Source organism: Poecile atricapillus, chromosome 1 (genome assembly GCF_030490865.1).
Source record: "Poecile atricapillus isolate bPoeAtr1 chromosome 1, bPoeAtr1.hap1, whole genome shotgun sequence".
Lineage (NCBI taxonomy): Eukaryota > Metazoa > Chordata > Aves > Passeriformes > Paridae > Poecile > Poecile atricapillus.
Window position 1 is genome coordinate 164921751 of NC_081249.1, and position 26754 is coordinate 164948504.

Sequence of the window (26754 nt, forward strand, 5' to 3'; positions counted from 1 at the left end):
TTAAATGAAGCATGGAGTTGTAAGAATAGAACAAACTGCTACTTCAACTGCTCTGCCCTGGAGTACAGAAAGAAAAAAAATTAAAAACTGAAATCCTAACTCAGGACTATTAAAAAAAAAAAAAAAAATCAGGGTAGGAAAGGGACAAGGGGCAAAGAGGACAAGTATGAGATTTCCAGGATCCTAAAGGGACCATACACTGATACGCAGAATTCCAGGAAGCTGAGATTTGCTTTGTAAACTCCCTTCTGGTGCTTCAAGCCTTCCCAGAGTGAAACAAGCTTGGGACTGAGAAAACAAACTATTCCTACTCAATCCCTAAAACTCTTAGTCTTTCTAAAGGTAAAACTGGAGACTCAGAGTACCTGAAGGGCTGCATGCTCCAGCATTTTATGATGATTTTTCCCTCAGACATGCTATAACATTTTGGAATATCATTATGTCCAAATTAGAAAAGGGGGGGAGGGGAAACAAACAAACCTACAAACCTAGGGAATTTTATCAAGGAGTGGTATGCAGCAAGAAGGATCCCAAAGGGGTCAATTGCTCTATATAGTAACCAAACAAAGATTTCAGAGTGAGGTTTCTGTAAAACAGCTGAAAACAAGAAAAATCTTGTAGCCTTCCACAGAACATTTATTAAGAGGGCCATTTGAAAATTGAGCTTTCTTCCAGAGGATGATCTGGAAATCCTGTATCGAGAATTGATTTCATATTCATCTGGCAGAAAAAGCATGAAACATGTTTTTTACCCAGGAACAAGTTGACTATGCACTTAAAGCAGACATTTGCTTTGTTCACAATGTATCAAACAGTGAGTAAGAGCATTGGCTTGAAGAGGAATATCAGTACAAGTCTCCAAATATTCATTCAACTTAGTGCTCAGCAATCAGTAAATCTGGACCAGGAGCTACTTAAATCAAAGTGAATGCTAAAACTACTCTTAGATTTCTACAAGGTTTACATTAAAAACAAGAAAAACAATATACATATATACAGATGTCACTTATGATTCCATCACTGACTACTTAGTAGCAAGAATTCACAGCATCAGAGAATGGCAGAGGTTGGAATGGATATCTGAAGATCATCTAGTCAAACACCCCTGGTCCAAGCAAGATCAACTAGAGCAGGTTGCCCAGGATCTTGTCCAGCCAGGTCTCTGGAGACAGCAGAAAAGTATCCAGAGAATATGTGCAGCCCAGCAAGCACGACTGGTAGAAAGGTTGCACACTGATGCAGATGTTACACATGTAAAACCAGAAGCAGGAAACACAGAGTCAGGTGTTCAAAGAAATTTAATTTTATTCACTAACACCTTTAATTACATACAGTCATCCGTTTCTCTGCCTCTTAAGTACACAGTGGGCACGGCACCTTTTTACTGTGCAGCTATATTGTATCTACACAATTTTCCTGCCTGACAGCCAAAACTTGCTTTGAAGAAAAATAATGCAGACTTTCCAACCTATTTATGCATAGGCAAATTTACTTTCAAAGTACCACTACTACTGAAATTTACTTTATGATGACACATATCAAGAACAGAAAACTGTTTCAAACTATTTTTTTTTTTTTTTTTTGTATTCAAGCTTACCAAATTTTGTGAAATGTTGAGGCCATCAGAACAGTAAATAATCAAGCTGGGGCAGTTACAATGCTCACAGTGATTCACATCTGGAATATTGACAGGCTTACAATTGAATAAAATTTGGCCCATTCAGTCAAATGCAATGTAAAATGAAGAAATAAGAATGCATGTCATACCCAAGACTGGGAAACACAAAGTGTGGGAAACAGGAGCATCATCATCTTTGAGTGTTTAAATGGAAACAATTCTATCAAGCACACTGAGGAAGAAGGATCAAAATTTAACTTCTTCCTATCTATGTTTTGTTTAGGTTACAAAGATCAAAGAGTGACTGGGAGAACAGGAAAAGCACATGCTCTGAGAGCTAGAAATTCATTCCAATCTTGCTTCTTGCCATGATTTATCTCTCAAAGGACAAAACAGTTTTCCTGTTGCTACTAACAACAACAAAAAAAATATGATAGACTATTAGAAGAAAGGCAAAAACCAAGCCATGTCTTAAAGACAGTAGTTCTTGTCCATTCTCTACCAAACAGCTATATTGCAGCACAGTGCAAATTTGAGATGATAACAATGGAATCCAACTTTTGATGTCACAAAAAGATAAATAAAATGATTGACAAAAGAAAAAAATAACTAATAAATTGCCAGATCAGAAGAGAAACATTTCTCATCTTTGGGGTGACCCAAAGCTCAGATGAAAGCACATAGATGAGCCTCTCTTCCTCAGAAGGCAAGATCTTGCTGTTCCCTACCATTTCCAGTCTTCTCCTCCTAGCTTCCCAGGTCCACCTGGGAAGCCTTAAGTAAATTCTCAAAAGATAGTACCCTACATCTGTCAGTCTCAGAGACAATTGCCTCAGGTACATAACTACCAGTGTTAAGACAGAAAGTACTTTTTGGCAACTTGGTTGGTTGCTGCTTTGGTGGGGCTCATTTTTTTGTGGTGCGTTTTTTGTTTTGTTTTTATTCTACCACCAGTTCTAAAAACAACAGGTCCTATTCTGCCTTTCCTTAAACCCAGCTCTAATGCAGTCCCATTAAAGCCTTGATAAATGCACACCATTTTCTTCCCATTAAGGTAAAGAGACTGCAATTAAATAGTAAAAAGAAAAACAGAAGAGTAGCTGCAAGCTAAGCCCACACAAATCTGAGTTTGAGATAAGGCATACTTAAAAGATGAGCTACAACTTGTTCATATAATTAACTGCAGAAAAATATGGGAGGGTTTGTAAGCAGTTGGTATTTTCATATCTTGGTTGCCTTTGCAAAAGTTTTATGGAGATAAACCAAGTTATTGGTCTCAGGTGAGCTGCATTCAAAATTCTATAAGTAAAAGGGATTTCTCAGCCATTTTTTGTTAAAGAAGCACAGTTTACAACTCTAGATAATATGAGATTATAGTAAAGGATTTCAGCTTACACATACAGATTCTGAGTGGAATCATACCAATCACACACAGGTTATCAGTGGGGTGGGAACTTGCAGAAACTCATGCAACACCTCATGAAGTAACTCCTGAGCAACTGGTAACATCACTGATCAGAGCAGCTACTAAAATCTGCCACTATGCATTCTGCCACACATTTACTAACACCAGAGAAATGTCCAGATTCAGCATCTCCCTCCACAGCCTGGAGTAGAGATCAAATGCTCTCCAATTATTAAAGGTCTGGCTACCCACTTCACACTATTAGCCGGACATCATTACTTTCTCCAATTTATCTCAGCGTCCTGCCACTCTGCTCTTTACGAAGTTATTATCTTCAGTCACTGCTTATCAGCTCAAATTAAACAGCATTCAGTGCAGAGAAAACTGCAAAGAACTGAACCATTAAAATCTAAGATTTTATTCTTAAAAAGACAAATTTGTGGGGAGGAGGAATGGCCTCGATTTGGTAGGGAAGGAGAATGGCTACCCCTGTTGGGTACAGCTAAGGACCTTCTGCCCCCCTTCTTTACTACCATGCAACTCAAACCCAAACAAAAGTGGTATCAATGATCCTGAGTTAATGCTAATGAATTTATTCCCCTATAGGAAAGCCTTTAACCCTTGAAGTTAGTTTAAAGGAACTGAGAGCAGCTACAATACAGATATATACTAGTATCTATGCACAGGTAAATCTGGCTACCATTCCTTGTAATTTTTAAACAGGCAAAATTGCAATCAACACAACATTACTATATGAAACATCCAATTTCAAAAATAATTACATTCATAATATATAGAAATATCCTTATAAATGTAAGCAGTTATAAGCTCCAAATATAAAAAATACTTAGTTCATTCCACTAAGACCATCTACATGCTTCCTAACAGTTCCCCTCACCTTGGCCCTCCACTGGCTGCTGCTACTGTTCATTTTTCACCAGCTGTTGGACTGCTCAGAACCCTGTGGGAGGCAAATGAGCTTGGCAAGCCAGCAGACACAGCAGGCCCCAGAACAAGAAGCAGAGTTTTCTGCTGGCCAAGCACAGTAATTCCCACCTCTGGTGTTCATCTACACAAGGGAGAGACCAGGAACACATAATCAGGAGAAGCTGCATAGAGAAGAAGCAGCTTGATTAAAGGCAGGAAGAAAGAACTACTCTACATAATAGCAGCGAGGCGTTGGACCAGCTTGGTTACTTGTGAAGTTACACACTAGCATTTTCTATTCCAGATGAACATGCAGTGTGAGTACAAGCAGACAATCCACATCATCACTTACACTGTTGTAACACCTCTGGCTATCTGAAGAAACAAAGCTGTCAGTCAAAAATAAGAAAACACATCTAAGTACTGTCACCACCCCTGCTCTTCATTCAGAAAAATGTTTGTCCTTAGTAAGCTTGTTCTGTAAATGTGACAGTGAATGCAATAGGAGGAAAACAATTAAGATAACAAATGAAGAGAGTCCACCGCTTCTACTTTTGTGGACATGCAAAAAGGCATGTCACATGGTCTGCAAACTCTTCTGGTAGAGATGTCAACCTCTTAGGAAAGCTTTGCATATACAAATCACACTACAAACTGTATGTATGAAACCAAACAAATTTGGTAAACACCTTCTAAGTAGGGCATGAGTCCTAAGAGGTTTAGAAATCCCTTGTTTACTCTGAGGATAAGCTTTAACCATACATCTGAGGTCTTTTATTTCACAAGGCTGCAAAACAGATGAAAACTGATAAGATGTTCCTATATTTAGGTCCTACTTATATCAATATAAGAGAGCAGCATAGAAAGTGACAAACAAAATTAGACATGTAAAATAATTCATAATCTTTTGGGTTTGCTACTCTGCTCCTAACTCCTCTCTGTTCCATTACTCTGCCAGGCTAAATGTGAGGATAGGTCTAATAGGAGACAATAGAAACAAAGTGTTGAGAGGAAAGGCAGTCAGAGAAGAGATCCCAAACAACACAAATCAAGCAGAAACGGGATAGCAAAAGTAACAAGATATTCGCTAAGTAAAAAAACATTGTGTTACAATGTTGGTGTATTTCCATGAGCAAACTTGATATCTGTAGCTAACATTCTATTTTCATGGCAATGTCACAATGTCTCAGTAGTGTTCAGATCCCTGAACTTCCTGGGCATGCATTCTCTCCCAGCAGTAATGCAATTATTTCACACTGGCTAAGGTTTCTACAGAACTACATCATTCTACCTCATTTGAACTATAAAAATTCACCCCCTCAGTGCTTTTCCAGACAGAGCCATACATCTCACTGACCTTGAGCAAGGTCACATTCCAATTACAGCAACAATGAATGGCCGGAAACACCCATGGAAATTCATGGATCCTTTATTTTATCCATTCAACTGGCTACTGAATCAACCTAAGGTTTCCTCATTTTGTTTCCAAAGGAAGGAAATAAAACACGAGAATACTGATGTCCTGAAAATGCTCTGAGCAGATACAACTTTCATACTGAAGCCCATTGTAGACACTTCCTATGAGATGCTACTGTTTCATCAAAAATACATGATAGCCTTGCAATCAGCTTTGCAATGTGATTGTTAGCTTCCAATTGTATTTCTTAGTTCTCAGAGCACTTTAAAATACATTCAGATTAGTCTCAGATATTCAGCATTTACTATTTCAACCTCTTCCAATACTCTGAGCAAGCAGAAGCATCCACTAACTGTCATGACCATGCTTCACTATCATGCTGTTCATTTGCAACGTTAGACAAAATCCAACCAGCAATGAAAATTTCTTCAGTTCACTTTCTTAGAAGGAATCTTTTAAAGTTAGTTAAAGCAGTTTGGAACACTCATTAGTGAAAATCACTCTAAGATTTTATTTCTAACAACTAGGGGTTTTTTTCAGTTCCATTCAAGAGGTGATACTCAGGATGTGAACACTGAACATTTAAGGAAAGCCCTGAACAGGCTACAGACTATCCAAGGACCACATCTTTGTGACCTTCAGGGCAGCACATGATTTCTTTACCAGCTGCTACAGTTGTTGAAAATGCTGCTGTACTGGTTATAATCTGCAAGGTGCTGGCAGCAGAGGGGCTGCAGGAGTATCTCCAGTGGGAAAAGGCCAGGGGTTGCCCCGCCCCAGGCCCAGCTGGATCTAACAGTACCAAAGCCAGACACAGCTGAGCTTCTCAGCACAACTGACAATACCTCTGGGAAAGTGTATTTAAGAAAGGGCAGAAAATGCCACAGAACAAAATAAAAGAGAACAAAAGGAGTGAAAAATGGCAGAAAAAACATCAAGGTCAGCGAAGGAGAGGGACAGAGTTTCTCCATAGTGAGTGCCAGAAAAGGGACCCAAGGGATGTGCCAGAGAGGGCTCAAGCCAGGTAGATATTCCCTGAAGGAACTGTACCATGTGGAGAGCCTATTCCAAAGCAGAACCACTGTCAGTGGGGAGCTTATGGCAGAGCAGAGGAAAAACCTGAGGAAGGAACAGCAGGAATACAGTATCTTGCGCCATGACCCCTTTACCCCCCACACCACATGGGGAGTGGCACAGGAGTCTGGGACAGAGGAGTGAAGCTCGGCCTGGGAAAGGGGAGAGAAAGAGGGTTACTTTCATGTCTGTCTTCCTGTTTTAGTATCTGACTCTCTTTTAACTGGCAACAAATTAAATTCAATTACTCCAAATCAAACCTATTTTGCCTAACAGTAACTAGTAAGTGATCTCCTTATCTTTATTGGAAGCTACAGTCTTATCCTACCTTTTGCCCTGCCCCTCTAAGGAAGGGGAGAGACTGAGCAGCTGGGTGGGCATGTGGTGTTAGCCAAGGCTAACTCAGCACCCTGCACATAACAGTTTTAACCCAATCTTTTAGCAGAATGCTGATGAAGCAGGAGCCCAAACCAAGATTTGTGTTACATGGCATGAATCTCATTACTGCTGCTGAGTCCTGGCTCTGAAGCAGAGAAATATAATACACACAGGCTAAATGGCTAACAAATCTGAGTCAGGTTAAATACCTTTTTTTCATCCATCTATACATTTATCCATTGTGAAAAGCAATGCAAATCACAGGCTTGATAAAGAATACACATTTTCTATAATTCAAATTGTGACTATTACATACAGAATAGCAGAAGTTGTGACCAATTCATCCATGTATCTCTTCTCTCTTTTTCTTAAAGCCCAGCAAGCTCAGAAAGTCTTTCAGAAGCAAGCCATCAGACACATAAATTTGTTCTAGTATCATTTTTATGCATCCAAAATCCTACCTAAACTGTCATTTATATTTGATCCACTGCCAGGTTTTATACACAGACTTCTATTAGGGAGTAGATAGGATCCATCAGCAGAACTAAACAGAATAAACAATATAATAATCAAGCCCACTCAAAATACTGCACCTCTCAAGTGCTGCATTTCATCAGAAGTACATACTATTGCCTTGTGTATCCACACAGACCCTTGTCCCAGGAGTTGTCATTGCTGTTTCTTCCTTCATCTTATTTAGGCTGCAAGCTTCAAGAGATGGCCATTTGCTAATGCCAAACAGCCCAAATAAAAATTTGGACCATTAAAATTTTTATCAAATTGTCTAATCTCCAGTTCCAAAAAAGAGCTGTAACTGAGTCCTAGTAAAATAAGTCTATTATTTTGCAATAGTACAAGATTGAAGAGATTACCAGAGAGCTTCCCCAAAGGATTCATTCCCATCTGTGTTCAAAGAGCAATAAACACTATTCCAGCAATATTGATATCCTCTGTTAAAATGCTCCAGCATTCAAGAGTTGAAGCCAATTCCCTACATACCCATACATGGTCAGAATGAAGATCCTCTTCCCTTTCCCTCTTACCCATGCTTTTAAATCATTCCTACAATATATTGTTACACATTCAGCCAAAAAACAGATTTTTCTTATCCATTCCCAAGTCAAAACTGAACATCAGCGCAGAAGGATTCAGTTCAAGGTACTGAACTTTTAAGTTAATACTTAAGTTTCAGATTAAGTAACAACAGGGACATGCATCAGAGTGCCTTTCAGTTCACATCTCTCTTCATGGGTGGAACAGAGGCACTGTCTCTCCTTGGTAGTCTCACTAGCTGATAACCTTGGCCTGCAACCTGTTAGGTACACCTGGATCTGGAACACAAATTTTCAGTTTTCAACACTCTCAACAGCAGGTGAAGGCATTTCATTAAATTACTGTGTTACACTACTGTGTAATTCCGATACAGATGAAGAGGCCCATATGATCACTTTATTTCCTGTTTATGTTCTTAGCCAGACTTGGAAGTCATGCCCATTGACTCAATCCTTCGTGTACTGTCAAAAAGAGATAAAATCTGAATATGATACTTTCCCGTGTTTTAAAGATCAGGAAATGTTTCAATAATTTGTATTTTGACTGGTACAGAATCTAGAAGATGCCTTCATAGGAAAACCACTGAAGCGTAAAGTTATGCAGATTGTATAATCTCTGATATGCTTCAGCTAGGTAAAACATACACAGGTTAGAGAAATTTTAGTCAAACTGTCATTAGCATCTCCTGCCTAGCTCTTCCTAGCTCTCCCTGCCTGAAATACCTAAGTACATCTTGAGACTGTGAAGATCATGCTTTTCAACAAGACAGCATAAACCTATTTGTCTTTGCTTGTAGTGATCTCTAACTAGCTCACAGTCTATCACTCAGTGATGAGTGTCCTGAAATTAAACATACCTTCCATCTTTTCACTCATGTTTCTTTTTAGCTAGCATAACACCAGTGTCAGGAACACCACTCAGTTGTTCTTAAGGCAAACAGCATTGGCCTTAAGTAATGTAAATGTTATTTACTACCCTTTTATTTTTAAATGCTTTTATCTTCTTTGAGTCAGGCTTTTCCTCTTTTATTTTTATTTCTGTAGAGCTGAATCATGCAGTTTTCTTTCCCATCAAGCATGCAAAGCTATCATTGCTTTCACAACAAACTTCCAGTGATGTCAATGTTATGCCTCATCCTCTCTGTTAACTTATCATCTCTGAATTCATCCCAAGTCCTGTCTTAGCAGACTTGATTGCTCTCTGAAAATACCTCCAGGTCCCCTTCAAGCAGATGAGTGAGCCCAGAGAGGCACACACTATCCCCATATTTTTTGTCACACAGAATTAAGGCATCCATGTCAAAGAGAACTTCCCTGTATCTGTCTCATTCATTACATACTTCCATGCCTCAGAATGAAGCACTGCTTCTCACCTCCTGCAGTTAAACATACAGAAGTTTGTGACGTTAGAATTAAGAGAACAAAAAAAATATTTATAGTTTTTTACAACAAAACAAATTAAGCTGCACTATACTGCTGAGGTTTGCTATTAAGAGAAGGGACGGAAGCCTCCATACGACACTCTGTGCACAGATACTCTGGCAGTCACAGAGGCAGAAGGACATTTCGGGCTTTATGCACACTGTCAGCATGTGCGTCTGCAAACTGCAGCGCTCGTGATAAACACCGAGCTGCCCCGGGCCGTGAACGCGCAGGGCCGCACTGCCGGCCAGCCGGAGCGCGGCCCCCGGGCTCCGCGGGGCTCCTCAGGCGGCCGCCCGAGCCCCGCGCCCGCGGGCGGTGTGCGCGGCGCCTCCGCCCGGGGCTGGGCCCGGGCCGGCTCCCGCCTCCCTCCGCGCCGCTCCCGCCCGGCCGGGCCGCCCCGACCCGCTGCCCGCCCCTCCCGCCGGCGGCCCCGCCGCCCCCCCGGGCTCCGCAGGCCCCTCTCGCCGGCCCGCCCGGCTGCACCTGCCGGGCCCCCGCCGCCGCCCGCCCCGCGCCGCACCGTTCGCGATGAGCTTGGCCGAGAGCTGCTTGACGAGCTCGGGAATCCGCTCCCACTGGCACTCCGAGCGGCACCGCTCGAGCTCCGTCTCCAGCCGCGAGCCCCCCTTCCTGGTGGCCATGGTCGGGCCGAGGGGCCCCGGCGGGGGAAGGGGCCGGGGCGGCGGGCAGGGGGAGGCGGGGACGGGCGGCGGCGGCCCCGGGAGCGGCGGAACTCGAGCGCCGCGGCCGCGCCGCGCTGGCGGCCCCGGGAGCGCCGGGAGCAGCGCCCCCTGGCGGCTGCGCGCGGCGGGGCGGGGCCAGCGGCGGGGCCTGGCGGGGAGCGCGGCCAGGGCTGAGGGGCCGCTCCGGCCGCCCGGGCACCCGCGGGAGGCGTAGGGACAGCAGGAGGAGAAAACGAGTCTTCTAGTGCGGCCGCCGCGCCGCTGAAGGTGCCTCTGTTAGCAGGCCGCTACCTCGGGCAGGAACTGTCCCTTCAGAAGCCGCTCACACGTGGGGTGCGGATGGCACGTTCAGTTGATTCTGTTCCTCCACAGGCCAGCGATGACCACACACCGCCACCCCTCTGCTACACTTTCCCCTTCCACAAAAGCTAACGCAAAATTAGTTCCTGCCCGTCTCTGGTCACCCCTTCGCCCACCTTGAAAGCGTTCGTGCACGCTCGCTGGAGGGGTTTCAGTCTGTCTAATGGCGCTCTCCCGTTCACAGCTCCCACCGCGCTCCCTGCCCCCGCAGCGCCGCCGGAGCTCACACACCGGGATCCACTCCAAGCAGAGCCCAGCATGGGCACCCGCTCGGGACTCACCTGCGCCTCAGCCAAAAACCAGAGGGAAAGAAAGGTAGAGAGATTATGCCCCATGTTTTGAGAAAATAAATGCATTTTCAACCTTTGGCTAGAATAAAAACACTAGCTAAAACAATTCCAGTGGTACTGTGTATCTTTATCAAGCATTACATCACGCAGACACGACACATCAATTCCACAAATTTACATACACCTTGGAAAGCTGCAGCCATGACTGATTTTCACTGAAAAGGCAGCAAAAAAACTTAATTGGGGGGAAAAAAATCTCACACATTGCTACTTACTTTTCACAAAGTAAGGATACAGTCGATTGACAGAAAGAACAGGTTTTGCAGAGATACGGTGTAGTTACATGCAGCATTAATTCAAACGATTCCGGTGCCTCGCTGCACATCCTCTGGTCATAGTACAGACTCGTACAATTAATTATTTTCATCCACAGAAATGAGAAGTCAGTGAAGCCACAGGAAATTGGGTGAGTTTGTGAGGATGACTGTCACAGATGATGATGGAATCCAGAAAACAGGCTGGATGCAATTTTTGTTTTTACATGCATTGCACTCCTCTGGATCTAGCACATATCAGTCCTCAGAAATTACAAGTTCACAAAGTCAGAAGTCATAGTTGAGCAAATGTGAAACTACTGGCTGTTCTATAAATAGATCTGTTAAACGTAAACACGACATTGCCTGTGGGCATTGGGAGAGCTGTTCACACAAGAGAATTTCTAAACAATTTTCTGGTTCATGTGTATTCACATATACTAGAAACAGGTGCTTTCTCAAGTTTTGCTTGGTTTTGATCATCAGCTGAAACATGAGAAACAGCATGCATTTTTTTAAAGATCTGAAGTTTCCATCAAATCACTAATTGACCAGGAACAGTTCCAGGCTTATACAACTGAAAGCTTGTTAGTGTGCTCCCCAGCTATATCCTCAATGTAAAAAATACTACTTCCAACAAATCTTGTTTTGTTTCCATCATCCTTAGACCATCACAGCTATTCCAACTCTATGACAGGCATGAAATGTCTTGTTCAGTGTTTCAAGTAGTTTACTTTTCATTCACATTGTTATTAAAAGTATAACAACACAAAATTCAGATACTGTAATTTGCCCTTTAGTCAAGTTACTTTCATAGCACCTTCAGGTTACAGTCCCATTTCAAACAAAATATTCTTCAGATTTTACAAGTGAAATGAAATTGTAGCAGAACATTACAGTGTTTTAAAAATACAATGGAGTACTGAGGGATTGGAGAGAGGATTTAATAACGTAACAAAATCAAAAGGAGAAATAAATAATAAAGCATTTTTTGTGTACATGATTTTTCAGAAGGTCCAGTCCAATCAAACTGATTATAGCATGTTGGGTTTTTTTTACTGGGGAGAAAAGGTAAATTAAAAATTAGGGAGGAAAATAATAATAATTCAAAATGTTTGATATTATAACTAGTAGTTCTTTTACAGATAAGACTACAAATACTAAAATTTCAACTTTCTAAAAGAGCTAATTTGCCTATAAAGATTATTCATATTGATTCACGACAATTCTAACACATTTTGTTAGCACTGAGCAAATCATTTCACTAAAAGCTACCAGCAATAGTATTAAAATATTTACATTACAGCTCATCAGGCTTATTATCTCAACAGATCCTATTTATGAAGTGAGACAGCTATGCAAAAGGAATTAGCACATTTTGAAATGCTTAGGAAATCTGCTTTAACATTAGTGAAACTTCCCTACACCCAAGACTGCTCTGAAAAGCAGTGACCCATAATGGAATACAATAATGGATTTGGAATGAATAGCATAAAGGTAATAAAGAAGCATGATCCTGCATATTTTGTCAGATGTCCCTTATTTCTTCAACCTTAAATAAAGTGTTGTTTTCTAGAAATGGCCTATTTATTACACTGTTGGGGCAGACCAAAGTATACATGTACTTGCCTAGAAACAGTCCGCTTGTAAGGTGAGGCTGCTGGCTAGCAAATATAGAGAGATACCTGGTTAGTGAGAAGGAGGGAAATTCAAGATGCAGGAAAAGTAACTAAGATGTATTGGTCAATCATTTTGCCTTATGCCATCTCTCCCACTCCAATCCCCCCAAACACAGGGAGAAGTAGTGGATTGTTCAGTGCAATTTCATGGAGCTTGGTCCATTCTTAATAAGAATTAAAGCCTTTCACTAGACAGCAATGCACTGTGGTGGTTTCACCCTGGCTGGATGCCAGGTACTCCCCAAAGCCACATGATCATTCCCCTCCATGAGTGGACAGGAAGAGAAAATATAACAGAAGGTTCAGGAGTTGAGATAAGGACAGGCAGAAATCACTCACTGATTACTCAAAACTCAGTTTGCAGATATTAATTGAATTTATTACCAACCAAAATCAGACCAGGATAATAAGAAAAAAAAACAAATAATAAAAATACCTCCCCCACACCCTTCCCTTTTTCCTGGGCTCTATGTCCTCCCCGCCAGCAGCACAGGCACACAGGGAACAGGGTTTACAGTCAGTTCATCACCTGCTGTTTCTGCCACTGCTCGGGGAGAGGAGTCCTTCCCCTGCTCCAGTGTGAGGTCTTTCCCATGAGAGACAGTTCCCCATGATCTTCTCCAGTGTGAGTCCTTCCCATGGCTACAGTTCTGCACGAACTGCTGCAGTGCAGGTTCCTTTACACAGGATGCAGCCCTTCGGGAACACGCTGCTCCAGTTTGGGTCCTCCATGGGGTCACAAGCCCTGCCAGCAAATCCTCCCTAATATGGGCTTATCTCTCCATAGGTCTCTAGGTCCCTGTCAGGCATGTGTTCCCACGGGTTCACAGCCTTTCCCTGGGCATCCATCTGTTCCAGGTGGATCTCCGCTCCCCCACTGACCTCCTTAGGCTGCAGGTGGATCTCTGCTCCCCCACTGACCTCCGTGGGCTGCAGGGGCACAGCTGCCTCACCATGGGCTGCACCAGGGGCTACAGGGAAACCTCAGCTTTGGTGTCTGGAGCACCTCCTGCCCCTCCTTCTGCATTGACCTTGGCTCCTGCAGAGCTGTATTCATCACATATTCTCACTCCTCTCTTCCTGGTTGCAATTACATCTGTGCAATGACATTTTTTCCTTCTCAAATATGGAATCACAGAGGCTTTACTATCATCTCAGACAAACTCACTCTTGGCCAGCAGTGGGTCCACCCTGGAGCCAACTGATATTGGCTTTGTCAGATGTGAGGTAAATTTCAGCAGCTTCTCATACAAGTCATTCTGCAGTGTCCCCTCTGCTACCAAAACCTGGCCACACAAACCCAATACACACACTGATATGGTACTCTTGTATTTGGCATAACTTGAATATAAACCTGGTAAAGAAACTTTCTGCACTAATACTCCACACAGATATATAAGGAATAGATGTGATGGGCCTTTAAATTGGTGACAATGTTAAAGTTAGAGAATATAAACTGACTTAAATAAAGTAGCACTTTAATCTCTGCTAAGATATTAAACATTCTATAACAAGGAATCAGAAAAAAACAATTCAAAATGTACTTGCATATATAAAGGCAACATATGAAAATAGAATGCTCAAAACCCAGAGGAGAGGAAAAAACCTCCTGCAGGCAAACTTACAGGGTCAATGGGTTTTTTATTCCAGACTGAATTTTTGGCTTCTTAGACAAACACTATTCATCACTGAATGGCGGGGAAGAATCCAAGATTAACAGCCAGCTTGTTTCAAACGTCAGTGATGCTTAATGGCCAGTGTTGCTTCACTGTTTAAAGAAAAAGTGTTTAATATGCAAGTTTACCTACTACTCTGATTTTAGTTTAGCACACTGACCAGTGGTATGTTTCTTTTCCAAAAGGTTTGTCTGAAACTGCTAGTCATAATGCTGGTTATTAAAATTGTTTTTCTACCTGTAGTATACATCAGAGAAAGGCAACATTTTTGAGGGAAATATGATGCTACAGAAGACAGCATAAAAGTCCTTTTTTTATATCCATAGTAAAATAAAATAAAAAGTAAAGATTTAAAAACTTTTCATCAGCACAAATGGTAATTTTACCAATCTTTTATCTTTCAATTAAAATCAACATTGCAATGCCTATTAGAATGTTAAATACATTCCTACTTCAAGAGATGCAATTCAAATACTACTTGTATTTTAAGGCAATCATAATCAACTCTTACTATGGTCTGCGATTTTCTCAAATGTGAAGTGCAAAACCTCTCAGGCCAAAACTCATTAGTGTGATAATTATTTTCTCTACCGTGAATAGCAAAGCTCATAACCATTACAGAAGCAAAACTTACTGGAACTGAAGTCTTTTCTTTTTCTTTTCAGTTAGTGGAACTTTGTTAGTGAAAGGAGGCAACTACACAGTTCTCCATTCCTACTGAAGTCAGTAATCTCTATGAAACTGAGGACAGGCTATATGAAAATTGTTTGAGGAAATAATTTCACAGTGAAATCTGTCTCCTTTTGAGAGTATAAACACGATGCTTGACAGGAAGTGAGACTGAACTGTATTTACTGAACCAACAGTCTGACAACAATTCCATTATAAAACCTGCCACCCTGCCTCATAGCAAGAAGAGAGTCATGTAAAAAGTGAAATAAATTTTATCAAATTATTTCAACATTTCAAGGTTTTGTACTTAGACAAGTTTATTTTCTTAGAGATAAAATAGTTACATCTGCAAATGTACATTATCTTGTAAACCATTAAGCCCTTATGCCTGTTTGAAAGTTATAATCATACACAAAGCAATTCAAGAAAACATAGGAACCTGAAAAGCTTTCCTCACAATGGACTTCTGATTTTGTAGTTTGTTGCTTTCAAAGTGGTTCAGCTCATACTGCACTTGTGAGATATTGGGCAATTGATACTGAAAATGGAATGCATGCCTGCACAATCAGGGAAACAGATTTGTTTACTATTTTATTGAATCCCTTGATGTTAATTCACAGTATTTAATAAATGACAGGGGCTAGCAGTCATTGATACTGATTGCCTGAACCTAAAGTTTAATTACTAAATATGCTAAAAAAACAAAAGTCAAGACTCCAAAAGAAGCCCTTTCCAAGCCCACTCATGTGAAATGGGAGCCCGCACTGCTACCCTATATTAACACGTAGTAAGAAACAGGAAGTGAAATGGGAAGAAAAATGCCATAGTTTGCTGTTTCTCATTTTTATTGTGTTAGTGTAAAACATTTCAGTCTTGTTCAAAGATCTAAGGATTTCAGACAAATGCTTTGGCTACTTTTAAGTTCAGGGAAAAGACAGCGAAGGGTCTAATCATGGGTCTTTCACTGTGCTACTCACAGGGTAAACCTCTTTCCTGCTCTATTTCAAACTGGCATCCAACACTGCTCATAAGGAAGCAGGTGAAGAGGGACCCTGCACTGTCTTTGCACAATAACAAAACGTACACAGTTCAGCTAAATTCTAGATGTGACCCAGGTTGTAGCTTAATCTCTAGCTTGAACTAAAAAAAGAAAATCTTCCTAGACAAATTGAACCTCAGAGGCAAAGACGTTTTCCTATTCTTTTGACTTACTTATGAAAACAGTTTCTGGAATAATATTATGGATTTTTTAAAAAAAGTAATTATGTGCTTTTAGAAAGATACAACGGCTTTTCACTTTATTAGGCCTCTACTATTCAAAATCGAAAACTAGACATTTACCATTTTTTATTATCACTTAAGGGTAAAAATGAAATACAATGTCATTCTGCATTCAAACCTGTAGCTTGTTGCAGTCAGCGATAGTTAAACTATTTGCCAGCTCCATTGCCAGACCACCAGAGGGAGTCGAAAGCTACATTTAACTTCGGAAAATTTCTAAACCTGTAGGTAGCTTAAAACATTGACAGAAAACACTGGATGTTGTGAGTACTATGACAAATGGCTAAGAAAGTTGCCGAGAACAATGAATAATTTTAGCAACATCATCAGTTCATTACTATCCAGAAGCAAGAAAAACGTTGGTAACAAAGGAGTGCTCAGCAACTATTTTTGTTCTGTGTTTAGAAAGAATGAAAAAATCATGCATTTAAATTAGATGTTTCAATTATGTTAATACAGGAGAGAAGTCTTTAAAAGATCAGCAGATCCAGTATTAGTACAAAATAGTCTTAAACAAAGAGTGGCTCCCCTGGGGCTCATGACATGCCTTTGAACAGGTCATGGAACACAGGGGCATCCTAAGGACACTGGGCTGGTGCCCATGTGCCAAAGGAAGGTGAAAGACAGTGGGAGAACACAGTCCGCTCAGCCTGATGTGACCCTAAGAGAAAATCTGCATACAAGGCTTTGTTATTATGTTCCAAAAGCAAGGTCCTTAGCAGAGAGGGGAGAAGGAGACTTTCTAGGATCAACTGGGGAAAATTCCAAGAGATCCATACTCCTACTAGTCAGAATGTCCATAGTCCACTATGAAGTGGACCCAATAGCACAAGTGTGAGCTGCTATTTCTGCATAGCAAATACGAGTTCAGAGACCTGACAAGTCACCAGTTTCTGCCATAACAACTGGAAGAATGAAAAAAAAAAAATTTGTTTTATGTTTTGGAAATTAAATATTATGTAAAGAAAATAGCATTTAAAACGAGAGTAGCACAGAAAAAAAAAAAAAAACAAACCAAAAAAACAACAAAAGTTGAGACCTGTTCCAAATACAGTTATATAAGTAGAATTTCTAAAAGTTATCACAATAATTAACCATTTGGTTAAATACCAAACAGGCAGCAGATTCTTCCAGTCCTGATGTCTCCAAAACAACACTGGATGATTTTCAGGCAACATGACTTGGTCAAACACAAGTTATTTGTCTAGCAACAACTGATTTATGTTTGATACAGGATGTCAGGAAATCACAGACAATTCCCTGAAATCCTTGCTGCATTGTGCAGTGGCCTACAAAACACCAGCCATCACCAAAAGACTACTGAGGACAAAGCAGCCAGCATCATTCTACCACAGTGTAGCCCATATTTAGGCATAGCCACATATTTTCCTCCAAACCCAAGCTCCTGACAGCACCGGAGATCAGCAATAGCTTAAATACTATCAGGCTGTCTTAGAGACTTGTTCAGATACTTTTCCCTACTGCCAGATATGTCATACATAATGCAACAGCCAATAAAATCCCTAGTTATTACCAATAAAACTGCCTTCACCCAAGAATCACCTGCCTAGCATTCAGATGCTTGGGTTATTTTTTTACATTTTTCTGCAAGGAGAATTCCCAGCACACACAACTTCAAGAGTCAGAAGAATAATGGACATGCAGCCCACCAGCTACCACAGGGAATACCCATGCTATTGCTCTGCACAGTGCACAGAAATCTGAGGCTGACTTGTTAGCAATGACAGGATGTACTTCTCCAGATTGCTTTGCATTAACTTTGAAGCCACCACAGTGTTTAACAACAGCAAATGTAGAGCAACAAAAAAAACCCCAAAAAATCTCTTCCCATCTTGAACACCATAGCCTGAAGAAGAAAACAGGCTGCTGAGGATCAGAACCTTTATTACAGTTATCATTCCAACACAGCAGAAGAGTCTGATTTGCCAACTGTTGATCATACCCTGGTGGTTAACAGGACTTGCAAATAAGTACTTCCAAGACAGAAGCCAAACAACAGATTTTCCTAAAACCAGTGGCTCTGACAGGACTGGCCAACAGGCTGGGCTTATCATCCTTCAAATAAGCATGGTTAGGCTTTAACAGCTCTAGAGACAGGAGTATTCACCTGCCATCTGGTTCCACTAGTCTTCCACAAGTCCTGAGCAGTCTACTAGAACACAGCTTTCCTGTATTTTCTCCACCACTGTATTCACAAAATTATCCTTTCTTCTAGTAGTACCTTTCCCCATCAAATTCAGAATCATCCTCTGGACTCACTCCAACAATCCTCATTCATTTTCTGAATATTGGCCAAAATAAACCAATTCAATTATTTCTCTTGCTTTTTGATAAACTTCTATCACAAGGTTTTGCCCTTTGTTGGCATGACAAAGAATTTTAAAGAGGTGTGTATTTGTCAAAATGAAAATTTCATTGTAATCTGTTGATAACTTGCATTAAGGAAATAAGGAAATCAAAGTCCACAATGCTGTATTTGCCATTTGAAAATAGCAGTTTCCAAGAAGAAAAGTTGTCAGGTTAATCTGTGTGGGGTTTTTTAATTCAAAAATATTTTAATTGAAGGTGATCATTGCTCCTTCAGAAGCAATGGTGTGCAACCAGAATGTCCTCTAAGTTACAGTGAGGCAAAGCACTCAGCATTGCCTTCTTCCCATTTCTTTCCCTCTCCCCACTCCCTGCCCACACTGACACATGAAATAGAACACCCTGTTCCTCTCGCTGCAAATTAACACAGCCTGCTCCTTTATAACCAGCTGTCAGAATCTGTCACCTATTCATTTTTTGCCTTTACAGCTTCAAAGGTAAAGGTAGAAATTAGGGATGATTTCTTCTACTTGGACTCCAGCAAAAGTTTTTATCTGGCAAGATAATTTTATAGGTTTCTTTTTCTTCAGGTGAAAGAGATCAATACTGTAAAGATATCTGTAAGCATCCATAGTTGCTGCAGGAGCACATTAAAGCTGTCAAAGTTGAAAGCCAATGCCAAACTTTTATTCATGTTTGTAATCCAGATGTATGTTAAGATTCAAAGCCTGTTCTCACTTTGGTCATGAAGTGGATCTCAAGTCTTCCTTTTAATTTGACAGCACTAAAATTGAGCTGACCTGCCACAGCTGCATACCAATTGGACTGCCATAGTGATACATACTAAGCAGAATTGTATGAACACTTGAAAGCAGCAGGGGCACAGCACCTTGAGCTTTAATTTGTAGCATCCCTCTAGAGTGAACACATCACCAAAGAGTGGGATCCTGCTCCCTCAAGCAGGCATAGCTTCAACAAGAATAACTGTTATGTACTGTGGAGTTATGTGTTTAAAGAATGAGAACTCATTAAGGAGACACCTGAGAAAAGCTTTGAGGTATTTGCTGCTTTTGTGAATTTCGTTTCTCCTGTCCACTGTATATATTACTTTTAAAGGAAAAAAAGCATGTGCTGTTACTAATGAGTGAGCTTCTGCGAACCATACAATGATACCTCTGTAACCAGTCACCTTGAGTTACTTAGGGACAAATTTCAAGCACTGTCCCCTCTTTGCAGCATCATCTGTAAATTTCCCCTTTTCTTCTCACTTTCCTAAACTCCAAAGATTTAACACTTGAAAGCTTTTTTAGCACAGCTGAATATCACACAAAATCACTCCCATAACTTAGACAAAATGCACTTAGTTAGATGTAGTTTTATCAGCAAATATGCATATCCGTATCTTGAAATGGTTACCCTTCAAAACAGATTTCTTTTGGTTATTCACAAGGCCTAATCTTAAATCCTAAATCCTTTGATTTTTCTCCTACTTACAAAAACAGACCTTTGGTGATAATCATACTAAGACAACTACATATTTACCAAAATAAAAAAACTAGGGAATATCAGATGAACATAAATGAGACCTATTTTAATATTTGATGCTGGATTTGTTGACAAATATATTTGTATTAAGAAAGCTGTAAGAAGTTTGCAGTTTCATCTGTTAGGTTTTTTGGCAGTTCCTGAAGCAATTAAAGAAGAGTTCTGTTTTTCTTTCCTTTATTACTGACATTTCAAAGGAAGTTAGTGGACTTCTGCATGACTTTTGTAAATACAGTTAGACTGATTGCAATTTTTTAAAAGCAACTTTACATGTGAATAATATGGATTCCTTTCTACCACTGAATAAAGTATAAGCCAGACCAGCCCACAGCATCCCTACCTAAACATTTAGAATTGTTTCCCAGCTAGTTGCCATCTTCCATTTCTATCATACAGAACATGAAGGCTGTCAAAATACATGTTTTCTTGAAATTTATGTTATTGCAGGTCTCTTGCGTATCTCCATTATTCAGTTTCTGAGTACAACAAACAAGAGACTGTTTCAGCTGGTCCATGTAATTGAAAGCATCACTTTATTTTCTAGTGCAGAGTACAGGAATCAGTCTGAATTTTCTTTTCTACACACATGTTCTGAACATTCAGAATCTATTTAATATGTGATATATAAAACTGTGTGATGGCAGGTGAGAGCTAGTGAATAGCTCTGCATTTCTTCTACTTTTAGAAAATCCAGTGCCTTGTGGGCCAAAGGACCAAACTGAGGAGTGTTTCTCACTGGCAGACAAAGATCAAAGCAATTTTATCTCTTTACAGCTGAAATGTCCATATTATATCCAGGATATTCAGTCAACTATCTCAGCTGAAGGAAAGCAATGTAATGTTTTGCCATGTGAAAACTGGATTTTGAAAAAGACTATCACTTATAGGGGAAAGAATGAAGACCATTAACTTAGTAAAAACACTTGGAATGACAACTTGAGAAGTAACAAATAATTTCAATATGATGAACTAAATGTTATAAAGCTACACACACACATACTTGGGGACCTGCAGAGGTAGGAAATATGTTTATGTCGGATAACTGGCAAGAAAGCTTGCAATTCACTGTCAGTGAATAATACATGCACATGGAGATAGCCAGGAGAGAAATTACCCATGAAAGTATCTTCCCAGAAGCTTCTCACTTCTTCCTCTTCTGTGGCAGTGCCCGAATCTGGTCCTCCGAATCTCTGTGAGTCCAGAACCCATTTTTAAAATACAAATTCTCTTAATCAAGGCATATTACTTGGAGATCTAGACATGCAATACAGCATGTATCTACATGCATGCAGACAACACATGCACAGATTAAAAATACAAGATGCTGGTGCAACATTTTACCACAACCAATGAACACATTTTCTGCTGAGCATCATTCTGTTCTCAGATGACTGAGAAGGGACACAGCTGTGAAGGAATCATTATTTTGTTCAGAAAAGTAGCCATGGAAAAGGGCTGAGAAAATATGTTCATCAGCAGAGCCAATTTGAAGCTTTAATCTATTCTGTGATGCAATACATATTGCCCCTCACCCCCAACTGTTTAATGAGGTATTTAATAGGGGCTTTTTCATAGCAGTAAACCACACATATGCCAAATACACTGATTCGTTTCCTTAAAGTATAGAAATTTCACTAAGCCAGAGGAACAGTAAGTCATGATATTTTCTTTGTACTTCTCTAAATCCTTTAGCAGAATTACCTGCGAATACTAATATTTGTGTTTCTAAAAGTATTACAAGAAATGGCTTTACCAGGTATTGAGTACTTTGAGGATTAGATTAAAACCCACACTAATTGAACTCTTTACTCATAAGAAATTTGACTTTTCACACAAATCTGCCTACAACATCACTGACAGCACTGTATTTCTGACAGCAGACAGGTATCATTACTAAACATTAAAGCTGATTGAGGTATAGCAGCACTGTGAAGAAAACTTAATCTGGGTATACACAATTTACAGTGTAACATCTCTTCACCAAGACAATATAAAGTATTTATAGTACTAATGAAAATTAACTTGTACACTTTAAATTTGAAACAATGGTCTGAATATGAAAAACATGGCCCATGGTCTTTATATGACCTTGAGTTCCAGGCTGGTCAACAGATTAAAACACTGTTCTGCCAAGAGTAAATACTCTTCTGCAGGGACATCAGAACAAGAAGCAAACTTACTCTTGAGTTGCCTAATTTGCAACTCAAGTTTCAATGTACCAATATGTATGTACATCAGCAGTTGTTTATGTAAAGATACTAATCTAAAAATTCAGACAGCTTAGTCTCTGTCTGAATACACTTCCTCAAGAGCTCTGTCTACCTGGAGGCAGCTGGCAGCCAGAGGTCAGAAACACTTCAGCTACCCTGGGTAGCTGGTTCAAAGTAAATACAAGGTGATACCTAAATGTACTTAGCCCTGCCCAAATGAAATACCCAGGGTTTAAATTTTTCTTAAGCAACTACCGTGACAGCACAAAGAGTACTCAGAAATATTCAGCTATAAAAGTTGTCTTTGATACAAGTGATGTATTCTAATAACTTTAGTCTCACAACAGTCTCTCAAAATCTGTGTAGAAAAAATTACTGACAACACAGACATTATCTCTAGCACTTAGTATCTTTGTTATCTATTGTTTAGTGCAAACATTCTTGTTGTTTCATCAGTTTGTCAAGAAACAGTTTAATTTTCCCAACACGGAAACAACTGTTCTGTGTTCCCAACATTTAAGTTCTTTCATTTGGGTCACAATATCCCAAATCCACCTGGTATCCAGAAGTTTCTTACACTTAAATGAAATCAGACTGCAATTGCTTTTAGTTGTCTTCATCAGGAAAACAAGAAGTTCCACAAACACCTCAAAGTGCAAACTTTACAAGCAACCTGTTCTCCAATCTCCCAATTCACTTATAATGTCTGCATAACAAGTATTAATGGTGGATTGTTCGTTGTATTTACAGCAAGTTTATTCGGGAGAGGAAAAATATTCTTTTACAAATGAGCCATGTTCACTATTGAGATTACTTCCAAAGATAGCATTCAGAAAGCAAACCTGAATATATTACATTGACAATTATTATTCAATACTTTTAACATCAGCCACTTAAAACTGGTTGTGTTATTAGCACATAGACTGATCTTTAAATATACTACTTCTACATAAACAGTGCAAATCTCAATATTCACATCAACCTGAAATTAATGCTGCAATTACTGTTGACATTCACATCAAGAAAGTAGTAAACTATTTCACATGAGCAATTCCAAAACCTCAGAATGCCATTATTAATATTAAAGAAACACAGAACAAACATGTTGGGCTTCAAAGCCTTATTTTGATACACACAGTCCCTGTAAACATGGATGTATTGTATTTGTCAATACTGATATCTGATATAATTCTATAAATAAAATCACTGATATAAACAATTTCTATAACTTTTTTTTTTTGCATAGGGTTTGGATTAAGGTTACTTTAGGATAGAGACAGCTGTTAACAAAATCCTCTAGTCAATTAGTCCTCCATCACACAAATTTAGGCATATGACAAGGAGCCTTTCTGACTTCAGTGGAAACTTACACATGTAAGCATTTGCAAAACAGGAGTCATCTTTAGCACTTAAGTTACCCCTAATCATTGAGAATACAAGCTATAAAAGACTCTCCATAAATTTATAAAATATACTGATTTAAAAGTTTATGCTGATGTTTCTGTAAGTCACATTTATGATTCCAAACAGTTATGTACATACTATACTATCACAGTAGGAAATACTTCACTGTAGAACACCACAGTGAACAAGTTGTGAAGCACAGTGTTCAATATAATTTCCCTTTAGTATTCCCAGTGCATAAGTTGTTAACATCTACACTACACAAGGTGCCCAAGTCTAGTATTTGTTATATACAATGTAAAAGCAAGATAGAAAGAGCTTTGCATTTTACAGTAAGGAATGAAAACAGTGGGTAATATACAGGGATTCACTCCTGCAAAGTACAGAATTCTCCTTCACAATGACCACAACCACCAAATATGGTGGATTTCAGGTCATTCAGCCCAGTAAAACAGTGCTCAGCACCTTGTAGGAAGAGAGATCTGAGTGCACTTTATTCTAAAACATCTCCTTTGGATGTTATAAAGTGCAAAAAATAAAACATATATTCTAATATTTTACAGTCACTAATAGACTGCCATATTTGCACAATGCTAAATTTAAATAACTTGGTATGCATTCTTATGGACCCTATAATAACAAATTCTGAAACTGGAGTTTTCTCATCTTTAAAAAAATCTTAGTATTTTAAAATTATTGTGTAACTATTAAAAAAAATATATATATAATTAAATCTTGAAATAGGTATTTTAACATGTGACCATTTTCCAAAGCATCAAATATGAAATTTAATTTTCTCTTATAGCATTACATTTTAGAATCTGTAAAATCGTTTAGAAGTTAATAACTTCAAAAAATAAAAATTATTGTATCACAGTATTAGACATCTCACCTTATCAGATAACTTTTACCCTAGAAGTATTTTTAAAAAAATAAATAAATAAAAAAGAACTAAGACTTCTATTCTCAGTTGTTTAGAACAAGATATGTGGAGCTATTTTTTAAAGAAAATAAGAGTTTCATAGTGCTTAATTTTGATTTTAAAATTCAAATAAATGGGACAGAATGTAACCATAAATTTAAAAGGCTTTAAAGTACTATACTGCTTTGGTGCATTGTACAAATCACTCTTTACACGCATGAAGAAACAAATTCTGTAACATTCTTCACAGAGCTGGGTAAGAGCAGAAGATCCTGAAGTTCCATATATGTTACAGAGCTTTCCTTTCTTTGAGCAGTGGGGAAGAAACTGGGAGGAAGATTGTGACACTGAGGAACAGTCTTCTTCCAAGCGGTACCATGAACAGCACAGCTACTTACTTTGAGCTTGACTGCATACCAGTAATTTAGCCCTCAGAGAATCCAATGTTGGTTTTATAACAGTATTATACTATATCCAGTGATACCAAACAATGCTAAAAGGAAATGTATGGAAATACAAAGCTAAAAAGGTATGACTAAAATACATTTCGAAAGCAACAGAGGTTTTCCTGTAGCAGCCTGTAAGCCACAGGGAGGAAGGGTGGGAGAAGACAATACAGGTACTGCCAAGTCTATAACCACTTAACTCCTCGAGACAGGATATTCTCTGCTTCTCAGTCGGAGAACTGGAAGATGGTTTCCGGGTTATTGCTGTCTGTAGGGTTTGTGGGCTGCAATGTCTTTGTAGGTGTAGTTTTACCATGAGAATGAGAGGAAGAAGAATGGGAACTTTCACTGGAGCTGCTACGTGTCTCTGTGCTTGTACTTGTTTTTTTCATTTTCCTTCTTTTTGCAAGAGGTGCCTTGTCCACATTCTGGAGACAAAATCCTTCCCTTTTGTATTTGTTAAAGGCCTGTTTAAAAATATAAGGCAATTCAAAGTTTTTCAATAGATTTAACACATTTTATGCCTTATCACTTATTATGAATGGCCTATGGTACATTATACATTACATGATAAAATTTTAAAATGTAATTCCTTGACAAATTCCTATTATAATTGTAACAATTACTCTACAAGCCTTTACAGATACATAAGAACCAATTATTGATTGGCATCTTCCTTTATTTGTTCTTTTTACTTTAGAAGTATTTTTTATTAAGCCTTGACTTGTTTAAGACTACATTTTCAGAGAGGACATTGTTTTCCTTTCAGCCCAAATTATGTTGCATTAATCAGGACCTCTCCAAGAAACAATTACTTTGTTTTTCTCTCCTTCCTAAAAAGCACCCACAAGCATTTTAACATAAATCTGCTCTATTTTGGTTATTCTCTGTAGAGGGTATCATGAAAATCGACACTATATTTGTAAAATACAGTTGAAGTTCAAATGATTTTAATAAATATATAATAGTAGACAAGCAAGTCCACTAAAAAAGGATCCATGATATAAAAAACATGAACTACATATATTCCAGAAATTCTACCTCGATTTAGTAACCATAAGGGCAAAAAGTCAAACAGTTACTTAAGCTAAATATAAAGTTTCTTCTCTTTTTTTTAATAAAATTTGAAGACCTTTTAATAGATTTCTCTAAGAAACAGCATATTTTTAATAGCTGTTTCAAGAACAGCACTCAATGCTCAAATCCTCATGAATATAAATATCTTCAAGAAATTTATTCTTTCATCATTCATATTTTCATGTACTGCATCAGAGATGTTATGAGGAAATGTTATTGAGAAAAAAAAATCCAGCTATAAGCATATACTGAATTATAAGGACAGATACGCATTGTTAAGAGAAAACATATACAAATCTAGATGACACATTACAAAACATAGCACATGACATTAAATTTCTCATAAACTTACATGGAAAGTGGCTTTGACATATGTGTGCACTGCAGCTCCTGAAGAGCCTAAGTTATCAGGTGTCATTAGAGGATTAGATGAGAGCTGGCTGCCATCCTGAAGCCACTCGTTGTATCTCAGGCTGGACATTTTAATTCTTTTGTTTGGATCCACTGTTAGAAGTCCTAATAGAAGCACATTACATTCTTTAAAACTGACAGCTATTTATCTTTGGTCAAT

General features: G+C 39.2%; 3 protein-coding genes across 6 annotated transcripts in view; 1 reads left to right on the forward strand and 2 right to left on the reverse strand.

Annotated features, from left to right (window-relative positions):
- TTC7B (tetratricopeptide repeat domain 7B) overlaps positions 1-10050 on the reverse strand; it is a 121886-nt gene extending 111836 nt beyond the window's left edge. For 2 of the 4 annotated variants that reach the window (XM_058829754.1, XM_058829752.1), the window contains exon 1: positions 9817-10009. In XM_058829754.1, coding sequence (XP_058685737.1) covers positions 9817-9937 — 121 coding nt within the window. In that variant the 5' untranslated portion in view covers positions 9938-10009. Of the gene's footprint in view, positions 1-9816 lie in introns of all 4 variants that reach the window. The other 2 variants (XM_058829755.1, XM_058829751.1) reach the window with 2 other exon arrangements.
- Positions 1-26754, forward strand: part of DGLUCY (D-glutamate cyclase) — a 220452-nt gene that overhangs the window by 77178 nt on the left and 116520 nt on the right. The window lies entirely within an intron of this gene.
- The window catches only part of RPS6KA5 (ribosomal protein S6 kinase A5), a 74174-nt gene continuing 67623 nt past the window's right edge, over positions 20204-26754 (reverse strand). Inside the window, exons 16-17 of the mRNA XM_058829756.1 lie at positions 26536-26699; positions 20204-25573 (exon numbers count right to left, since the gene is read on the reverse strand). Of these exons, the coding sequence (XP_058685739.1) occupies positions 25334-25573; positions 26536-26699 (404 nt within the window). The 3' untranslated portion in view covers positions 20204-25333. The remainder of the gene's footprint in view (positions 25574-26535; positions 26700-26754) is intronic.